The sequence below is a fragment of the Lithobates pipiens genome, unplaced genomic scaffold, assembly GCF_037356315.1.
Source record: "Lithobates pipiens isolate NorthernLeopardFrog02 unplaced genomic scaffold, aLitPip1_a1.2 Scaffold_25, whole genome shotgun sequence".
NCBI lineage: Eukaryota > Metazoa > Chordata > Amphibia > Anura > Ranidae > Lithobates > Lithobates pipiens.
Window position 1 is genome coordinate 240,364,474 of NW_027507787.1, and position 19,404 is coordinate 240,383,877.

Sequence of the window (19,404 nt, forward strand, 5' to 3'; positions counted from 1 at the left end):
GGCTTTCGACCGCCTCGGCCGTACCCGGAGGCTTTCGGCCGCCTCGGCCGTACCCGGAGGCTTTCGGCCGCCTCGGCCGTACTCGGAGGCTTTCGGCCGCTCTCGAAAACCGCCGAGAAGGGCCAAAGGTGGCCGAAAGCCGCAAGAAGGGCCGAAGGCGGGTGAAAGCCCAAAAATTGAAGGACATCTTGGCAGCGCTCAGAAGTTTTTGGTGGCTTTCGGCCGCCTCGGCTGTACTCGGAGGCTTTCGGCCGCCTCGGCCGTACTCGGAGGCTTTCGGCCACCTCGGCCGTACCCGGAGGCTTTCGGCCACCTCGGCCGTACTCGGAGGCTTTCGGCCGCTCTCGAAAACCGCCGAGAAGGGCCGAAGGCGGCCGAAAGCCGTGAGAAGGGCCGAAGGCGGCTGAAAGCCGCCCAGAGCCCAAAAATCGAAAGGAAATCATGGCGGATCGGCGTATAACACGCACCCGCGATTTTCCCCTGATTTTAAGGGGAAAAAAGTGCGTGTTATACGGCGATAAATACGGTATATTCCAAGGGTCATACACGCTTTTTATGGTGGCTGTGGGGGAATAAACCTCCCGGGTCCTGAATTGCCGAATTCGATGAAAGGAATTTCTTCCAAACACAAATGGATATAAACAGGTTCTCTCCAATTATAAAAAAGGCCCAACTCCAAACGGTGTGCATATAGGGTGAAAAGCGTAATTCCATTTATAAAATATATTTATTAAAAAAAGGTAACAAACTTACATTTGAGTAGTTTTTTCCATCGCTTTCAGTACCAAAATGGCAGCAGTGGAGTCCTCCCGACGTGTTTCGTCCTCATAGACATCGTCTGCTGGTTAGTGGAATGTAGAGAAGAATGTAGAGAAGTTTTTGTCCATAGTACTGCACTCTATGTTTTATATTTGAATGGCGGTTAGAAGGAGAAAGTATAAACCCCAAATTGGCTTTCCTCTGCAAATTTCCTGTCTTTTAGTTTCTATGTTCTTCATAAACAAGATTCCCGCTCATTGTTGCTTATCATCTATTGGTCGGAATATAACGATGATGGGTGTGTGATCTGTCTTGTAGGTTGAAAATGCTGAGTCAGAAAAAAATGTTCTGGATCCACAAAGTCAGCTGCTCGGGAACTGAACCCCATCTGGCTAACTGCAACGTGCAGATTTCCCCCAAGACCCCCAAACATCCGTGCAGGAGTGGGATGCACGCCATAGCGAAATGCGTTGCTCCACCTACCACTGCCAATGGAAATGGAAATAACTTCAAAAAAGCATTTAGGACTATGGTAAGTAAGAACGGAATGAAAACCTATAACTGTCATGTCTTTACATAGCACAACTATGGTCGATGTACACCGGCATCAGAGAAGTCAACATTCTCCATTTATTAGAAGGTTCAAGTGCTGGCGTAAAAAAATGTGATGAGTTTGTATTGGTTAATGGAGTTGCACTGCTTTATGGAGTTGCACTGGTTAATCGGCCCAGTAGTTGGATGCTTAGATCCTTTCCTTGAAATATGCCCAACACACATGTTGGCGAGGTCTATAATATTGGGTACCTTGTTTGGGAGATGTCACTCTTGTGCAATGCCTACAAATATCCTTTATATGAATCTAGAATAAATTTGGTGGAAGTAACAAACTGTTCTTTGCACTGGTACACAGCATAACAGAGGAAATACAGTCTCGGTATATATCCAATGCGTTACCGAAGGACGGCATCAATTGGTGAGGTGGTGTGCCTTGCTGGAATGCCCACTTAGATACTCTGTACGATCATTGGAATGTATGTAGTGAAGAAGGAGCCTGCCCCGAGCTATCCCTTCTCACCTGGAACCCTCTCCTTTAAAAGCGAGTTCCTGTCCCTGACCATTTACTCACCAGAAGTGCGCCAAAGCCAAAGGGAAGTGGGTCCCCCTGTTTAAAAGGTCCCCTCACCCAAGATGGCCACCAAAACTTCTAAAGAGCTCTGTGTCCAGTCAGACTACTTTCCTCTCTCAAGGCAATGGATGGAATATCTAAGGGACCAATATATTTACGAGAGTCCCCTTCCTCTGCAACATTGGCACTAACTAAGCAACCTACAGGTGGGAAAGCTAACTGCACCTGCCTATGCACACGCAGCAAACTGGTGACACACATCTTAGCCCTTGTACACACGGTCGGACATTCCGACGGAAAATGTCTGATCAGACTGCGTTGTCGGATAATCCGACCGTGTGTGTGGTCTTCATCTGACTGTTTCTGTCGGAATATCCGACCGACAAAGTTTTAGAGCTGGGCTATAAAATTTTCCGACAACATGATCCGATCTGACTTTGTCTGATCGTTGGTAGAGAATTACGATTGGACAAAGTGCCACGCATGCTCAGATCAAATTCCTAGACCAAAGCTATTGGCTACTAGCCTGAACGTAGTCCCGTCGTAACGAAATAACGTCATCACGTCCTGAACGATCGGATTTTCCGACAAGTTTCGGACAAAATCCGCCGGACAAAATCCGCCGGATTTTGTTGCCGGAATGTCCGACCGTGTGTACAAGGGCTTAGGGTGAAAGGATTGAAACATTCTGGTCATGAGAGGGACACTTGCTAAATCCTGGCAGCAACCCATTCGAAATTCTGGGGAAGCTAAACAATAAATTACAGGGGCCAGGATTAATAAGCAGTTTGTAGCTCGTAGAAGCTTGTAGCTGTCCTTAATGATACCCATCTCTGATATGACCCTTCCTGTTCTGGTGGCACCAACCCGCGTTCCCCCCCCCCCCCCCCCACAGCAACAACATCCCCCAGTCCTCAACTCTCCACTCCAATCCCCTGGCTACTTTCTTCCAGCTTCTTTAATTTTCTACTTCTTTCACATTATTAATTAAATGATATTATTTATTTTATAACATTATTCTATTTTTTATTTCTATTTGTTTTTATTATCTGTTATTCATTATGATCAATTTGTCTATTTTATTTTTAGTTCTTGTATTCTTTTATTCTATGATTTTTTTTAATGGTAATTTTATTTCTTTATTATTTTATATTAATTTTTATTAAGTGTATTTATTAATTCTATTCAATTTTTTTTTTTTAATTTAGTCTATTCTATGCAACATGAATAAACTCTTTGACCTTAAGAACTGGCCACTATACAGATGCCTGATGGAATGTTCTCTTGTTGACACCCTTAATCTCTGTTTATTTAGCCATAAGTGACCTTTCTCTTGTAGTATTGGAGGATATGACCACTATATCTAGATGTATATACTGTATTTATTGGCGTATAACACTCACTTTTTCACCATGAAAATCGGGTGCAAATAGCATGTGCGTGTTTTACGCCAATACAAAAATTTAATTTTTTTTTCTGAAACGTCCCTCTTAAAGTGAATGTGCGTGTTATACACCTGTGCGTGTTATACGCCGATAAATACGGTACCTACATGTACACTATATCTAGTTTATTCAGAAAAGGGGAACACCCCTGGCCTCTATTACCATATGTTGCTACAATGACCTCTCTTGTTTTTTTTTTTCTACTGTTTTTTTTCCACATATGAATACCAGACACCTCATGCCATCTTTAGAACACAAAGGATTGAAGCAGTCAAGGCCTAAGTTGATTTACCCTCCATTTAACCCATAACAGCCCACAACTTTTTTCATACCAGCATTTAAAACCATGATGAAGGGGGAATATTGTAGCCCCAAAAGGGGTTGACTTGCTGTTTACATACTTTATAATGAAATAAATTCTCTTGATGTGGCACTCTTGCTTTCTGTATATGTATAGTAACTGTATCCATTCAAGGTGCTCTTGAGGACCTTTCATGCCAGATAACTGCCTTAGCAGAGTCATTCTACAATACAAGGAATAAAGATATTGTGGTGTCATGGTCAGGGGTCAGGCTCAGGGACCAAAAGCTATAGCAGTAGAGAGGCTCCTACGGACCAGTAGGATAAGTACATAAATAGGTCACCCTGGTGGATGATGCGGGCTCACCCGAGGTGTGGGGTCAAATCACTAACTGGTATTGACAAGAACTTCTGATGGTGGAGGCTTTGCTGCATGCTAGGTGTTAGTACCAGGTCATATGGCTCAGGATCACCCCACCAGGAGGTGAGCAAGCCAGCGTCCAGTAGCAGATATAACAGGTAGGGATCAAGCAGGAGCATAGTCAGTAACAAGTTGAAGGCCAGTAACAAGTGGTTGCTGGTTGGGATCAGGTGGAAGCGTAGTCTAGAAACAAACCAAAGGTCGATAACGAATAGTTGCAGGTTGGGATCAAGTGGAAGGGTAGTCAAAGAACAAGCCAAAGGTTGGTAACAAGTGGTAATGAGGATAAGGACAGCTGCAGGTATGCAAACGAGCAAGATATAGCCTGCAGAGAACACAATAATCTAGTAAACAGACATGGCTTGAATCAGGAAGTTCATAGGAGGTGCAAAGAGTTCAAGGTTCACCAGAAACAAGAGACAAGGCATGATTGTCAGAGGAATCAGACATCAGGGTATTGTCCAGCATCTCAGGTGGCTCCGTGAGAAGCGCTACGCCAGATACAGCAGAGATTGCAGGTTCATATCTGAACCCTGACAGATGGTCTACAGGGATCCAAGTATTTAAGCTGCAATGGTGGATTAGAGACCCATGGGAAGGCTCAGGATGTCCCCTGGAAAAGAAAAGAGAGGAGGAGAGCCCTTGTAATCAGTGACTCAAAGTTTTTTCTGTAAAAGAGATAGAAAAATAAAAAAATAATTGGCATCTGTCGAGGTTGCTGTTCCCTCTAAGCCCTTGTACACACGGTCGGAGAATCCGTCGGAATGTGTCCTATCGGACCGTGTTGTCGGATAATCCGACTGTGTGTGGTATTCATCGGACTGTTTCCGGCGGAATATCCGTCGGACCCAATTTTCCAACTTGCTGGAAATATTTTCCGACAAACTGGTCCGATCGGACATACTCTGATCATGTGTAGAGAATTTCGATCGGACCAAGTGCCACGCATGCTCAGATCAAATTCCTACACCAAAACTATTGGCGACTAGCCTGAACGTAGTCCCGTCGTAACAAAATTACATCATCACATTCTGAAAGATCAGATTTTTCGACAACTTTGTAATGACCGTGTGTATGCAACAGTTTCGGACAAGATCCGATGGACAAAATACAACGGACAAAATCCGACGGATTTGGTTGTCGGAATCTCCGACCGTGTGTACAAGGGCTAAGAGTAAAGACACACGGCCTTCTGTGGACACAGGTGGAGAAAACCTTGTTTCCACACAGGACTAAGTAGATCTCTCTGAATGCCATGAGGTCCCAATCCTGGATCCTCTGTTGAGTTCTCTGGTGGGTGCTGTATTCAGTAAGTAGGAGGAGGTAGAAAAGGACCATTGGTGGTCCAAAAAGGTAGAGGTGCCGTTGTATGCTTTAGGGTGGGTTGGAGTCATCAGGTTTAATGAACACTGAATTGCTTTATTTCACCAAAAAAAACATGTTTTGTGTCTTTAAATTGCCACTTCCTCAGTTCAGGTTGATACGCTGATGTTACGCACTTTCCCGGTTGCATGTTCTTCCTGAGTGGGTATGTGAGCTTTTTTTTTTGGACCACCAACAGGCCTTTTTACCTCCTCTATTCTACAGTATAGGCTTCACAATGGAAAGCTTAACCAACTCTGGATCTGGAACCTTATAAAATATTCTTTCTTAAGTTCTGGAAGAGCAGATCTTTGAGCCCAGAGGTTGCCAGACCCACCATTCTCTATAATTGGACCCGTGTATATGAATTCCTGTAAAGAAAAGGAATTTGGAAAGCCGTTGTGTGTTTTTTTTTTTTTTTTTTTCAGGAGCCCCTGGTGCGACTGAGGTCTGGCCCCCATGCCGGAGAAGGAAGAGTAGAGGTGTTAAGGAACGGGAAGTGGGGAACCATATGTGACGACAAGTGGAACCTCATTTCGGCCAGCGTGGTCTGCCGGGAGCTTGGTTACGGATCTGCCAAAGAAGCCATTTTAGGTGCCCAATTGGGACAAGGTAAGAAAAGATCTTCTTAATATTAATTATTCCTCGTATTAACGGACTTCCAAACACAGTTTATTAATCTGGCCGATAAAACGTTATGAATTAACATAAACATTTTACGAGAATATAATTACAACGCCGACATCATACTTGTTAGTGAGCCTGTAATTAGGCCAGCGGTAAACTATTAGTCTTGGCAGCAGCCGAGATGCAGAAATATCTCAGTTTTGTTAAATTGCGCTATGTAAATGTTAGGGAGGAGTAACGCCATGAATATATTTGTTTCTCTGGGCTCTGAGATCCCCGCGGATACACATTTTTTTTTTATTTTTTTATTTTTATCAAATCACATTTCAGCCATTAATTTTTTCTTTCTACTTGGAAATGCTTTCTCATGCACAATGCTTTTATCTCAACACAGAGTTTATTATCTGTTTGGTGGTTGCCATTTTTCCTCATTATCCTCGTGTTAGAAGAAAGGCCCGCTATTTGTTTCAGCCCGGGAGACGGGAGGGAATTAGAAATAGCAGCAAATTATTCAACGGAATCGCCTTTAATTTGTGTCATCGGATCCCATGAAAGTGACTGGAATAAAACTTATTTTGCAACAAAGTCACGCAGAAAAAAAAAAAAAAAATTGGTTAGGCCGTCAGTCCTGGAAAATCGTGCGATCGGTTGACACTTATCTTCACACTGAGAACATATCGGGATTAAAGTGATTTGTATATGATCACCTTGTAAAACAACCCATTCATGTTTAAAATAGAAATAAAAAGCAAAACATTTTTTTGTATAGATATAAAAAAAAAAAAAAAAATCAAAAAAACATTATAAATACCCTTTTTTCCCGCTTTTTTTTTATTTTTTATAAATCAGTGGTCTCCAAACTGCGCTCCGCGCTTCCTTTGCTTGCCATTAGGCTTTGAAGCTGGGTTCACACCATTGCGAATTGGATAGCCGCATCCAACTTGCAATAGCAGGAGATTTTGACCGGCTCTCTATGGAGCGGGTTCACATATCTCCTCAGCAGGTCTGGTGCGTTTCTGTGTGTCTTTTGGTCTGTTTCAGGTCCGAATTCAGCCCAAAATTCGGGCTGAAATCGGACCGGAACCGGTGAAGCGGGACGCACTGGACCCCTGCTGTGAGATGGATGCAGTGATGGTGTAAACCCAGCCTGGGGCAATATTCCTCCCACTGACACCAACGATGGGGCATAATTCCTGCCACTGACACCTGGTGCATAATTCCTGCCACTGAGACCAACGATGGGGCATAATTCCTGCCACTGACACCAACGATGGGGCATAATTCCTGCCACTGACACCAACGATGGGGCATAATTCCTGCCACTGACACCAACTATGAGGCATAATTCCTGACATCAATAATGGTGCATAATTCCTGCCACTGACTACAACCATGGTGCATAATTCCTGCCACTGACACCAATGATGGTGCATAATTCCGGACACCAACGATGGTGCATAATTCCTGCCACTGACACCAACCATGGTGCATAATTCCTGACACCAATGATGGTGCATAATTCCTGACACCAATGATGGTGCATAATTCCTGACACCAACGATGGTGCATAATTCCTGCCACTGACACCTGGTGCATAATTCCTGCCACTGACACCAACGATGGTGCATTATTCCTGCCACTGACACCTGGTGCATAATTCCTGCCACTGACACCAACGATGGTGCATTATTCCTGCCACTGACACCTGGTGCATAATTCCTGCCACTGACACCAACGATAGTACATAATTCCTGCCACTGACACCAACGATAGTACATAATTCCTGCCACTGACACCTGGTGCATAATTCCTGCCACTGAGACCAACGATGGGGCATAATTTCTGACACCAACGATGGGGCATAATTCCTTCCACTGACACCAACAATGGTGCATAATTCCTGCCACTGACACCAACAATGGTACATAATTCCTGCCACTGACACCAACCATGGTGCATAATTCCTGCCACTGACACCAACGATGGTGCATAATTCCTGCCATTGATGACAAAAATGGGGCACTATTCCTCCCAACGACCCCAGATCGGGCATTATTTACAGTCCAACCCCCCTAAAGTCTGAAGGACAGTAAAATGGCCCTTTCTTTAGAAAGTTTGGAGACCCCTGTCACACATGATCACATTCCCTCTGTACTCGGTTGCATAAGAGCTGAGGGGAGGAGAAGCAGCAGCACGCTGAGCTTTCCAGCGGATGGCTGTGCATTGGGGAGGTGTGTCAGGACAAGTCTGATCATTGGAGGAGAGCACGCTGAGTTCCCAGCACTGCTGGAGAACTGACCACTGTGTCTTCTCCTGCTTAGTGTGGTCAGCTTTTAATAGGAAAGCAACGGGACTAACAGGAACACCAGGGATTTCACACAAAGGAAGTAATACGAAGAGAACAGGATACTTTCTCATATAAGTACATGGCACAGCAGCCACATATCAGGAATGTGAGGTGTTGGGGGTAAAAAATGCTTTAAGGATTTGTTTTATTTACTGCCTTACAAGATCTGTCTACACAAGTCTGATTTAGTTATTTGGACTATTTGGGGGTTGATTTCTTAAAACTGGAGAGTGTAAAACCTGGTGCCGCCGTTTTTAGGATGGAAGAGCTAACATGTTCCCCATGCTGCAGCCACTGACCAATCCCCCCCCCCCCCCCATGACAGCAGTATGGGGAAAAGTTCCCCATACTAACTGTCAAATTTTGAAATGAATGCGGCCGTGCGGGGCTCTGCCCCCCCACACAGCCACGTCATTCATACACAGGACTCTGTGTATGAATAAACTACAAGTCCTGACATCCTTTGTGACTGTGGGCTTGTGGTTCTCAATGAACTACCATGGCACTGTGTGTTAAAGTCCAAACAAGTATAAACGAGCCCTTATAGTACAGAGGCAGGGCCGGTGCTACCACTAGGCAAACTAGGCAGACGCCTAGGGCGCGCTACTGCCTAGGGGTGCCCGGCCGCTGGTATCCCTCTGCGCCCGCAGGCTTTGCAGGCTGCAGCATGTAACTAACTCAGTCTCAGGCAGCTGATCCATCCGACCGGTAGTATAATTAGAGGCGCAGGGCTGGAGCCAGCGCTAGAGGAAGAAGAGCCAATGCCCCCTGTGTAGCGGCGCCTTCGGTCACATGGGCAGGGCAAAAGGGGTGGAATCGGGGGAGGAGACAATGGGGGCGGCAAAATTAAGGTTTCGCCTAGGGTGTCAAAAAACCCTGCGCCAGCCCTGTACAGAGGCTGCCCACCACCACCGCAAGCACCAGTCCAGACACACTGCCTCCAATGACTCTGTCTAAGGGATGTCTTTTTATTATTTATTGCTTGAAGGGATTTTAAACAGGAGAGGGGTCTGGCCATGGGATACTCCAAGCGCTGCACAGTAACAAGAGTACACTCTCCTCTAGGCTCACATACATAGATTTTTTTGGGGGGCACAGAGGTATGGCGAGTACCCTGAGACCCCCAGGAGAGCCTCAATCCACAGTTACCTCTGATACGTTTATCCCAAATGAACACAGTCACCAGGAATCACAATTCAAGGGTCAGTACTCACAACTCTCCAGGACAGCTGTCCCCTTCTAGCTCCATTCCAGACAAGGCCCAGTGAGGGAGACAATCCTTCTCCAAAGCAGATCCCATAAGGTAAAGTCCTGCAGCCAACCCCCTTTAAAAGGATTGCTGCTTCAGGCTCGGCCACAGCCGAGGCCTTAAAGAACAGCTACGCAGTCCACAGGCTGCTTCGGTGGGCAGAAGCCCCAGAGGCTTCGGAACCCTCCTTGCTGAGGAAAGAACAATCTGCTCTGGCCATCTGCAAATTTATCACCTCTTCAGCCACCTTCTGGAATCACCTTCCCAGGAATTGGCTGGGGCCTGATAAAGTTTCAGCTGATCATTTGAATTTCCCCCCCTATGCTCTGGAAGCTTCTTCCAGACGCAAGGGGTGGTAATCAAACTCTCAGCACAGGAAACCCTGATCAGGCCAAAACAATCAATCACTTCTCCCTTGACTACAAATTAAGCCAAAAATTTAATTTGCCTGGCATCCTATGCTAGGAGAGTGTTACGATGATTAAACAATGAATCTGAACCTCGGGACACATGTGGAACGTCCATCTTCAGACTTAGGTGGGGAGACTAACAAATGTCCACTTGTTTTACCCGAGGTTTTATTTCTTCCCATTCCAGGGATGGGTCCAATCCACATGAATGAAGTTGTGTGCACGGGACGGGAGAAGTCCATCACCGAATGTAAGTTCAAAGAGGCCAGAATTGCGGGGTGCCAACACGAAGAAGACGTCGGCGTCAGATGTCATGTGCCAGAGATGGGGTACAACAGCCAGGTGAGGAGATGTGCCGACTTATCATCTACAGTATATATGTTGTATCCAGTGGCGTCGCTAGGGGGTGGCTTTTGGGGCTACAGCCCTGAATCTGTGGCCCATAGCCCGGAGTCTCTGCAGAGGTCCCCAAGGGGAGGGGAGGCTCTCTGGGGACCCTGATGTAAGTGGGGGACTTTCTGGGGACCCTGATGCAAGGGGGAGGCTCTCTGGGGACCCTCATTTTAAGGGGGAGGCTCTCTGGGGACCCTGATTTTAAGGGGGAGGCTCTCTGGGGACCCTGATTTAAGGGTGAGGATCTCTGGGACCCTGATTCTAAGGGAGAGGTTCTCTGGGGACCCTAATGTAAGGGGGGCTCCCTAGGAACCCTGATGTAAGTGGGGGGCTCTCTGGGGACCCTGATTTTAAGGGTGAGGCTCTCTGGGGACCCTGATTTTGAGGGGGAGGCTCTCTGGGGACCCTGATTTTAAGGGGGAGGTTCTCTGGGGACCCTAATGTAAGGAGGGCTCTCTAGGAACCTGATGTAAGTGGGGGGCTCTCTGGGGACCCTGATGCAAGGGGGAGATCTCTGGGGACTCCGATGTAAGGAGGAGGCTCTCTGGGGATCCTGATGTAAGGAGGAGGCTCTCTGGAGACCCTGATGTAATGGGGGCCTCTCTGGGGACCCTGATGTAAGTGGGGGACTCTCTGGGGATATATGTACACACACGTATATTACTGTATATACATATGTATGCCCGCCCAAGCATATGACTTTCTTTACTGCGCTGCTATGGGCTCTAGCCCCAGATCCTTTGTAGCCCTAGAAATGCCCCTGGTTGTATCTATACAATATGTACATGTAATGTCAGGAATATATGTAAAAACATCACTCAACATTGTATAGATTTTATTTTACTTATTTAAAGCTAAATTCTAGGCAAACCGCTCCATAAACTGCTGCATACAGATCTCTCCTCTGCCCTCCAAAGAGCAACAGTTGTAACAGTTGGTAAACAAACAAATCGGATATGACAAAATCCTTGCGTTTCTGATTTCTGACATTGCAGAGGGGGAGCAACTACAGACATTTCTCTCATTGTGTCTGGGGCATCCTATGCCAATGGTGGGACTGTAAAGGTGGCAAGCTGCAGTGGGGGTGGGGTGGCTCCCTTCTGCTGCCTGCTGCCTGTAAAAGTGATCAGGTGGCTGTAGAGCTGCATGGATCACTTTTATTTTGTAGGGAACTGCCTGCTCTAAAGCAACTGGAGCAGATGGCATACACCTACGGGTCCTAAAAGAATTGAGCTCTGTCATTTTAAAGCCATTCATAAACTAATAGTATCCAGTCCAGCAGTACAAATGATTGCACCATCCAATATTATAGCAGCGCTCCTGTCAGTCCTTAGAATTCATATGTTTGATCATATGAGGAACAAATGGATGACAGTTGGTGAGTAAAAAGTCCAGAAAGCAGATGGTAATCCTAGTGGTTAAAGAATAAGCGTGCACCATACACCAAACTCACAAACTCACCAGCAGTATGTACATCACAAGCCTTGATATACTCAGCAGAGCTTGTTGTCGCAGTATCTACTGGTGCCCTTGCTAATATGAATGAATTCAGGTCTTCACCACTCAGGTATTCCACGGTGAAGAATAAATTATCCTCAGCACAGACTCGCTCCTGGTCGGCTAACATCTCCCTCCGAGGGCTGGCGGTGGCCAGGTAGACAGGCAGGCGGGCGGCAGCCAGGAGGGGTTCAGACATGGGAGCGAGTGAGTGAGCAGCAGAGGTTCAGACATGTGAGCAGGCGGGCGGCCTCTCGCTCACATGTCTGAACCCCTGCCACTCACCCGCCTGCTCACATGTCTGAACCCCTGCCGCTCACTCGCCTGCTCACCCGCCCGCTCACATGTCTGAACCCCTGCCACTCACCCCGCCTGCTCACATGTCTGAACCCCTGCCGCTCACCCGCCTGCTCACATGTCTGAACCCCTGCCGCTCACCCGCCTGCTCACACGTCTGAACCCCTGCCGCTCACCCGCCTGCTCACCCGCCCGCTCACATGTCTGAACCCCTGCCACTCACCCCGCCTGCTCACATGTCTGAACCCCTGCCGCTCACCCGCCTGCTCACATGTCTGAACCCCTGCCGCTCACCCGCCTGCTCACATGTCTGAACCCCTGCCACTCACCCGCCTGCTCACATGTCTGAACCCCTGCCGCTCACCCGCCTGCTCACATGTCTGAACCCCTGCCACTCACCCGCCTGCTCACATGTCTGAACCCCTGCCACTCACCCGCCTGCTCACATGTATGAACTCCTGCCGGCGGCCACCCGCTCACATTTCTGAACCTCTGCCATACACACACCCCGCTCACATGTCTGAACCCCTGCCGCGCACCCGCCCCGCTCACATGTATAAACCCCTGCCAGTCTTCAGGTAGCTATCAAGGGGTCCAAAATATTGCTGTGCAATGGCGACCAACAACAGTGGATGTAACAAGCAAGGTGTCTCTCAGGGAAAGCCTTGGGTATAGGAAAGGATAAAGATGTCTGCGTGCAGTGTCTCTGAAAAGAATTTTAACGGTGGGCTTCTGCCCGCTCACCTAGGGTTGCCACCTCATCCCTTTAAACCAAACACATATTAATTACACGGGTTCTGAGGCTAACTTAATGCAGATAAGGCACCAAGTGAATTTAATTACCACCATAATCAACCACAGAACCTGTGTAATTCATGTGTGTCCCGGATTAAAGGGATGATGTGGCAACCCTACCTGGGCCCTGTCATTGTTGTGGGGCCCAAAACAGCTGCCTCATACTTGCCAATTTTCCTGGTTTAAATACCCTCACCCCTTGAGGGTTTAGTCCAGTGATGTGTCCCAATATCTCAGTGTGAAGTGCTGCTATTAATGCTGCCCAGCTCTGCCCTATTGTTGTGTACAGCTGGCTCACCTGCAGACTCTGTGTTTACATATAAATAACCAGCATTCATATGTAAATAGTGGTGGCATTCATATGTAAATAGCGGCCAGCGGCATTGATATGTATATCATGCCCCCTATGCCAACTATAGACAGCTGGTGCAAGGCGGCAGTAACCTACAACCTACGTGGTAGCTCTTAGCAGCTTACCACTTCCAATCAACCTTTTGGTGCTATCTCACCCAGCCCAAGCATTTATAATAGAAGGTGGCACTTTTTTTTTACGATCAGGAGTGGCACACATAATACACCCAGGAGCAGAGTGTCCCTTAAAGGATACCAACCTCTGCCTACAAATTTCTCAGCCACTGCTTTCAGATTAGAAAGTCATAGTGAGTTCAGAAGTACCTGATGATACCAAATCAGTGCTTCAGAAAGTATGGAAGCCATTGGATAAGCATGGCAGCCAAACAACTGGCATTTTTAGAAGCAGAGGCCTCTATATTCTCTGGCTTGAGGATCCCCCCCCCCCCCCCTCAGCTCTCCCTCTTGGGAATTTCAGACTCGCCCTACGAAGGAACGATCAGACACCTTCGAGGGCCATTCATTCCATCCTCGGTGGCAGTTGATGAACTGTAATGTGCGTACGATGTACATTAGAATGATGTATGGGACACCGTCTCAGTTCTTCCTGCAGACGACTTTGTTATTTTTCACTTTGATTTTATGCAGAAACAGAATGGTCCTGTGAAGTAGATTTCTTATAAAACACAGAAACTTGTGATATGAATGACAGCGAAAGACATTTAGCAACCGAATACATTGAGAACATTAAATAAATTGGCTGTTCGCTGAACGCATCTTTCTGTAAACTTAACAGACCATAAAATACGCTGAGCAATGACTTTATCCGCAGAATGCCAAAAACAAGAATACATTCCCTAGTTAGAGATCTGCACAGCATTGTTAATATTAATGTGTGTCTAGGAATGGATCTAACCCATAGATACCAGTATGTGCTCTTCTTCCATAGCGATACCAGTATGTGCTCTTCTACCATAGCGATACCAGTATGTGCTCTTCTACCATAGCGATCCCAGTATGTGCTCTTCTACCATAGCCATCCCAGTATGTGCTCTTCTACCATAGCAATGCCAGTATGTGCTCTTCTACCATAGCGATACCAGTATGTGCTCTTCTACCATAGCGATACCAGTATGTGCTCTTCTACCATAGTGATACCAGTATGTGCTCTTTTACCATGGTGATACCAGTATGTGCTCTTCTACCATAGTGATACCAGTATGTGCTCTTCTACCATGGTGATACCAGTATGTGCTCTTCTACCATGGTGATACCAGTATGTGCTCTTCTACCATGGTGATACCAGTATGTGCTTTTCTACTATGGTGATACCAGTATGTGCTCTTCTACAAGGGTGATTCCAGTATGTGCTCTTCTACCATAGTGATACCATTATGTGCTCTTCTAGCTCTTCGACCATGGTAACACCAGTATCTGCTCTTCTACCGTGGTGATTTCAATATGTACTTATGTACTCCCCCCTACCATAGTGATTCCAGTATGTGCTCCCCTCCCATGGTGATCCCAATATGTGCTCCCCTCCCATGGTGATCCCAATATGTGCTCTCCTCCCATAGTGACCCCAGTATGTGCTGTCCTTCCATGGTGATCCCAGTTTGTGTTTTCCTCCTATGGTGATCCCAGTATGTGCTCCCCTCCCATACTGAACCCAGTATATGCTCCCCTCCCATACTGAACCCAGTATATGCTCCCCTCCCATACTGAACCCAGTATATGCTCCCCCTACCATGGTGAACCCAGTTTGTGCTCTCCTCCCATGGTGATCCCAGTTTATGTTCTCCTATGGTGATTCCCGTATGTGCTACCCTCCTATACTGAACCCAGTATATGCTCCCCTCCCATGGTGATCCCGGTATGTGCTTTCCTCATGTAGTGATCCCAGTATGTGCTCCCCTCCCATAGTAATCTCAGTACGTGTTTGCCTCTTATGGTGATCCCAGTATGTGCTCCTCTCCCATACTGAACCCAGTGCATGCTCCCCTCCCATGGTGATCCCAGTTTGTGCTCTCCTCCCATAGTGATGCCTGTATTTGCTCCCCTCCAATACTGAACCCATAGCTCCCAACTGTCCCTGGTTTCGAGGGACTGTCCCTGATTTGGAGCAATGTTCCACGCTGACTCCACGCTAAAATGTAAAAATACAATGGCGTAGGGGTCCCCCCCAAAATCCATACAAGACCCTTATCCGAGCAAGCAGCCTGGCAAGTCAGGAAAGGGAGGGGATGAGGGAGCGCCCCCCCCTCCTGAATCATACCTGGCCACATGCCCTCAACATGGGGAGGGTGCTGTGGGTTCCCCCAAAGCACCTTGTTTATTTTTTTAGGTTTTCCATGTGACATCACCGGATGGTCACGCCCCATGGCTGTGTAAGATGCACCAATTAAAACCACAGATTTGACATGTCAAATCGCATGTCAGATCGCACCAATGTGTACCAGGGCTGACACTTACAACCCTGATTATCCACCAGCTGAATTCATTACCTGCAATTCTCCGCAGCCGTTATATATATAAAGATTCCGCCTTTATCATTTACTTGCAGGTGTGCTGAAGAGATTTGTTTTTGTTTTTTTGGTGCACAAATACATATAGAAATTATAAGATATAAAAGAAAGATATTGCACTTCCCCAAAACCACCAACCCCAAAACTAATTAAAAAGAACAAAAAGCTAAAAAAAAAACACAACAAACAAGCTCAATAATGTACTTTTATTTTGCCAGCAGAAACACAATTATGTGCATTAATTTACTAGCTTCAAAAAAAATTCTACAGGATATATGGTGCTACATTTAGCAAAACATTTAGCAATTGGTTTTTAAGGGCCCTGCTCATAGGAGCGTACAATCTAAAATTTGTCTAAACCTTAGATTGAACTCAGCTTTACTTTCAGTGTATAACGGGCAACACATCACATTTTTATCTGCAAGATTATAGAAACATACTTAACAGTCATTCTTACAAAGCATTTCAACATAATATTTAAAAGAGCACATATTCAAAATATAACACCCACCACCACCCCACATTCTACACACACACATACATAGGTGACCATGTTCTGCTGGAAGCTGCATTTCTGTGTACATGATTTAAAGGATTGTAAAGTTAAAAATAAAAAAAATAAAAATAACAAACACGTTATACTTACCTCCACTGTGCAGCTCGTTTTGCACAGAGTGGCCCCGAACCTGCTCTTCTGGGGTCCCTCGGCGGCTGTCTCTGCTTCTTCCCGCAGGTGCTTCTCACATTCATACGAGCTCCCTCGCATGGTGAGAAGCACCTGCGAGCGCGCTACCGTGATACAGCCGGCGGCTATAGCCGCTCAATGTATCACACGCCCCGCCCCCCGGCGCTCCGCGTCAGTGGATGTGATTGACAGCAGCGTGAGCCAATGGCTGCGCTGCTTTCCATCCATCCACTCCAGCCAAACAGCTGCAAGGCTGAATGGTGAAGAGGGTGAGCGCGGGATTTTCGAGGGGTGAGGTAAGTAAAACGGGGGGACTGGGGGCGCCGGCAGTGTGAGATGTTTTTTCACCTTAATGCATAGAATGCATTAAGGTGAAAAAACATTTACCTTTACAACCCCTTTAAGCAATGAGATCAAAGAGTAGAAGGTCAACACATGCTCCCAAACCATGTTTGCATTTGCATGGTCAGACAGGTACAATACAAACACAACATTGACGGCATGGCCACATAAACCCACTTTTGATTGAAAAAATGCACAAGAATTTCAGCAAACAGCCGTAGTTGGGCGTTTGTCAATATGCACAATATCATTTCTTCTCACCCACAAATCACAGCAAAAAAACTGGCCTTCTCAGGTCAAACAAACCCCCCCCCCCCACACACACACACACACACACACACTGTAGCAGTTTATCTGCTTGGTCACAGGTGTAGTTTTCACTACTGGCAAGTGTGAGAACGCAGTTTAGCTAGGCGTATTGGGCACCATTCTTTCTCGGAACCAGCCCAGTGGGAGTGTCATCTTGCTGTGCATTGTGGGAGAGGGTACTTAAGGTACTGTGATCACGTGCTTCTGGGTTCCGGTCCAGAAGGTCTTTCTGTCTGTTTGGTCCTGGTCCTCCTGACCAGCCCCCATGGCCCTCATGGCCTGGGGTGCGGATCCATCTGACTCTGTGTCTCGGGGCTGGATAGCCCAAGGCGAAGTAACTGAGAGGAGGATTCAAAGGTGGTCCGGTGCCGTCTCATCTGAGGAGAGGCCCAGCAACTGCAGAAGCACCCAGGGGAGGACTCTTCGTGAGAAGGCCACGCATAAGGCTGGCTTCTCAGGAGGAGCCTGGAGGCTCAGATGAAGGACACTAAATGGATCTACACTCATGAGGTATCGCTGGACCAGCTGCGAGATACTGGTACCGTATGATAGCTTTCTAAATTTACCTATGTCCCTCAGTTACATACAAGTCTGTAGCAGAGACTTTTCACAAGTGTTCTACATACAAGTCTATGGCAGAGACTTTGCTCTATTTAAACACTCTATCGGCTGCTGGGCTTAGTGAGAGGAGGTCTATCCGGTAGCTGTGACAATCCAGTTGTGAAACCGTGATTCTCTGGATTTCTATAGTGAGAGACTTCCTATTTTTGCAGTTCCAAAAGTACCTGAACTTCCTTCCTAACCCTCTATCCTTCATTGAGAAACTGTGTTGCCTATCGTTTCAAATAAATATCCCAAAAAGAGGATCCAGTGTCAGTTTCTGCAATTCTTTGGGCCATCTACCAACCCCTAGACGCACACAAGGTCAAGAAGGTGACGGTAAGCCCAATAAAACCAGCAGCTCCTTTGGGGGTTAGTGTTGTAGTATACACACACATATATATGTAGCACTAACCCCCGAAGGAGCTGCTGGTTTTATTCGGGCTTACCGTTACCTCACCTGCTCGCCTCTTCATCTTAGGGGAGTCCCGTGGAAAGGAGCCCAAATGATGATAGATCAGACACATGGTCCTTTTTGAAGATTTATTTAGGGGTAACACCAAAGAAAGACACAAGACACAGTCCTTCAATAGAGGGTTATAGTATAAGAGGGAGTTCAGGCACTTAGTAATTGCGGGTTAGAGGTATTGGTCAGATCCAGAGGACAAACAGCTCCACAGACTGGATCCAGCAATCATCGGATAGGCCCCTCTCACTTGACCTAGCAGCCGATGAAATGCTTAACAAAGTCTCTGCCACAGACTTGTTAATTGAACTTGGTGGTCTTGAGAGTAGATACACAACAAAGTCTCTGCCACAGACACCAGCCTTGAGCTCGGTCCTCCGCTGGAAAAGTCCTCCCCTGGATCCTCCAGCTTTTTTTGGCTTCTCCCCGCAGGCGAGACAGCACAGGACCACCCCTGGATCAGTAGGCCCCAAGGCATTCCTGGGCCCACACTCTCAGCTGTGAAGCCTGGGGCCAGCTGGCCCCGAGGCGCAAGACCATGCGACACAGACCCCAGGCCAGGAGGGCCCTGGGGTTGGGATCACGGACCCCAGAAAACCAACCAAAAAAACGGCATCGGTACCTTAAATACCCTCTACCAGAATGCACAGCAGGGAAACCACACCCACCGACGGTGACAGCGACACCTACGGTCAGGTGGGAATCAGTGCAACCCAGCTGGACTGGTACAGAAACCAGAACTTTTAGAGAAATCAGTCTGAGCCAAACTACAGCTTCAGATAATTAAATTTTGGAAAAAAACAATAGTGTCTGCTCATCAGGAGGACAGAGGACAAACAGCTCCACAGACTGGGTCCAGCAGTCGCCGAAAAGGCCCCTCTCACTTGACCTAGCAGCCGATGAAATGCTTAACAAAGTCTCTGCCACAGACTTGTTAATTGAACGTAGAGATTTTTGAGAGTTTTTAGGAAGAACTACCATACAGTACCAGATTCTTTCAGCCAACCCGGCGATACTGTAAGGATATTGATCCGGGTTTCGTCTTCAAACTGAGTTTCCAGGCTCCTCCAGAGACACCAGCCTTGCGCTCGGTCCTCC

General features: G+C 46.9%; 1 protein-coding gene across 2 annotated transcripts in view; it reads left to right on the forward strand.

The window, feature by feature from the left end:
* LOXL4 (lysyl oxidase like 4) overlaps positions 1 to 19,404 on the forward strand; it is a 216,687-nt gene that overhangs the window by 149,410 nt on the left and 47,873 nt on the right. For both annotated transcript variants that reach the window (XM_077455712.1, XM_077455713.1), the window contains 3 exons: positions 1,078 to 1,291; positions 5,842 to 6,025; positions 10,234 to 10,388. In XM_077455712.1, the coding sequence (XP_077311838.1) occupies positions 1,078 to 1,291; positions 5,842 to 6,025; positions 10,234 to 10,388 (553 nt within the window). The remainder of the gene's footprint in view (positions 1 to 1,077; positions 1,292 to 5,841; positions 6,026 to 10,233; positions 10,389 to 19,404) is intronic.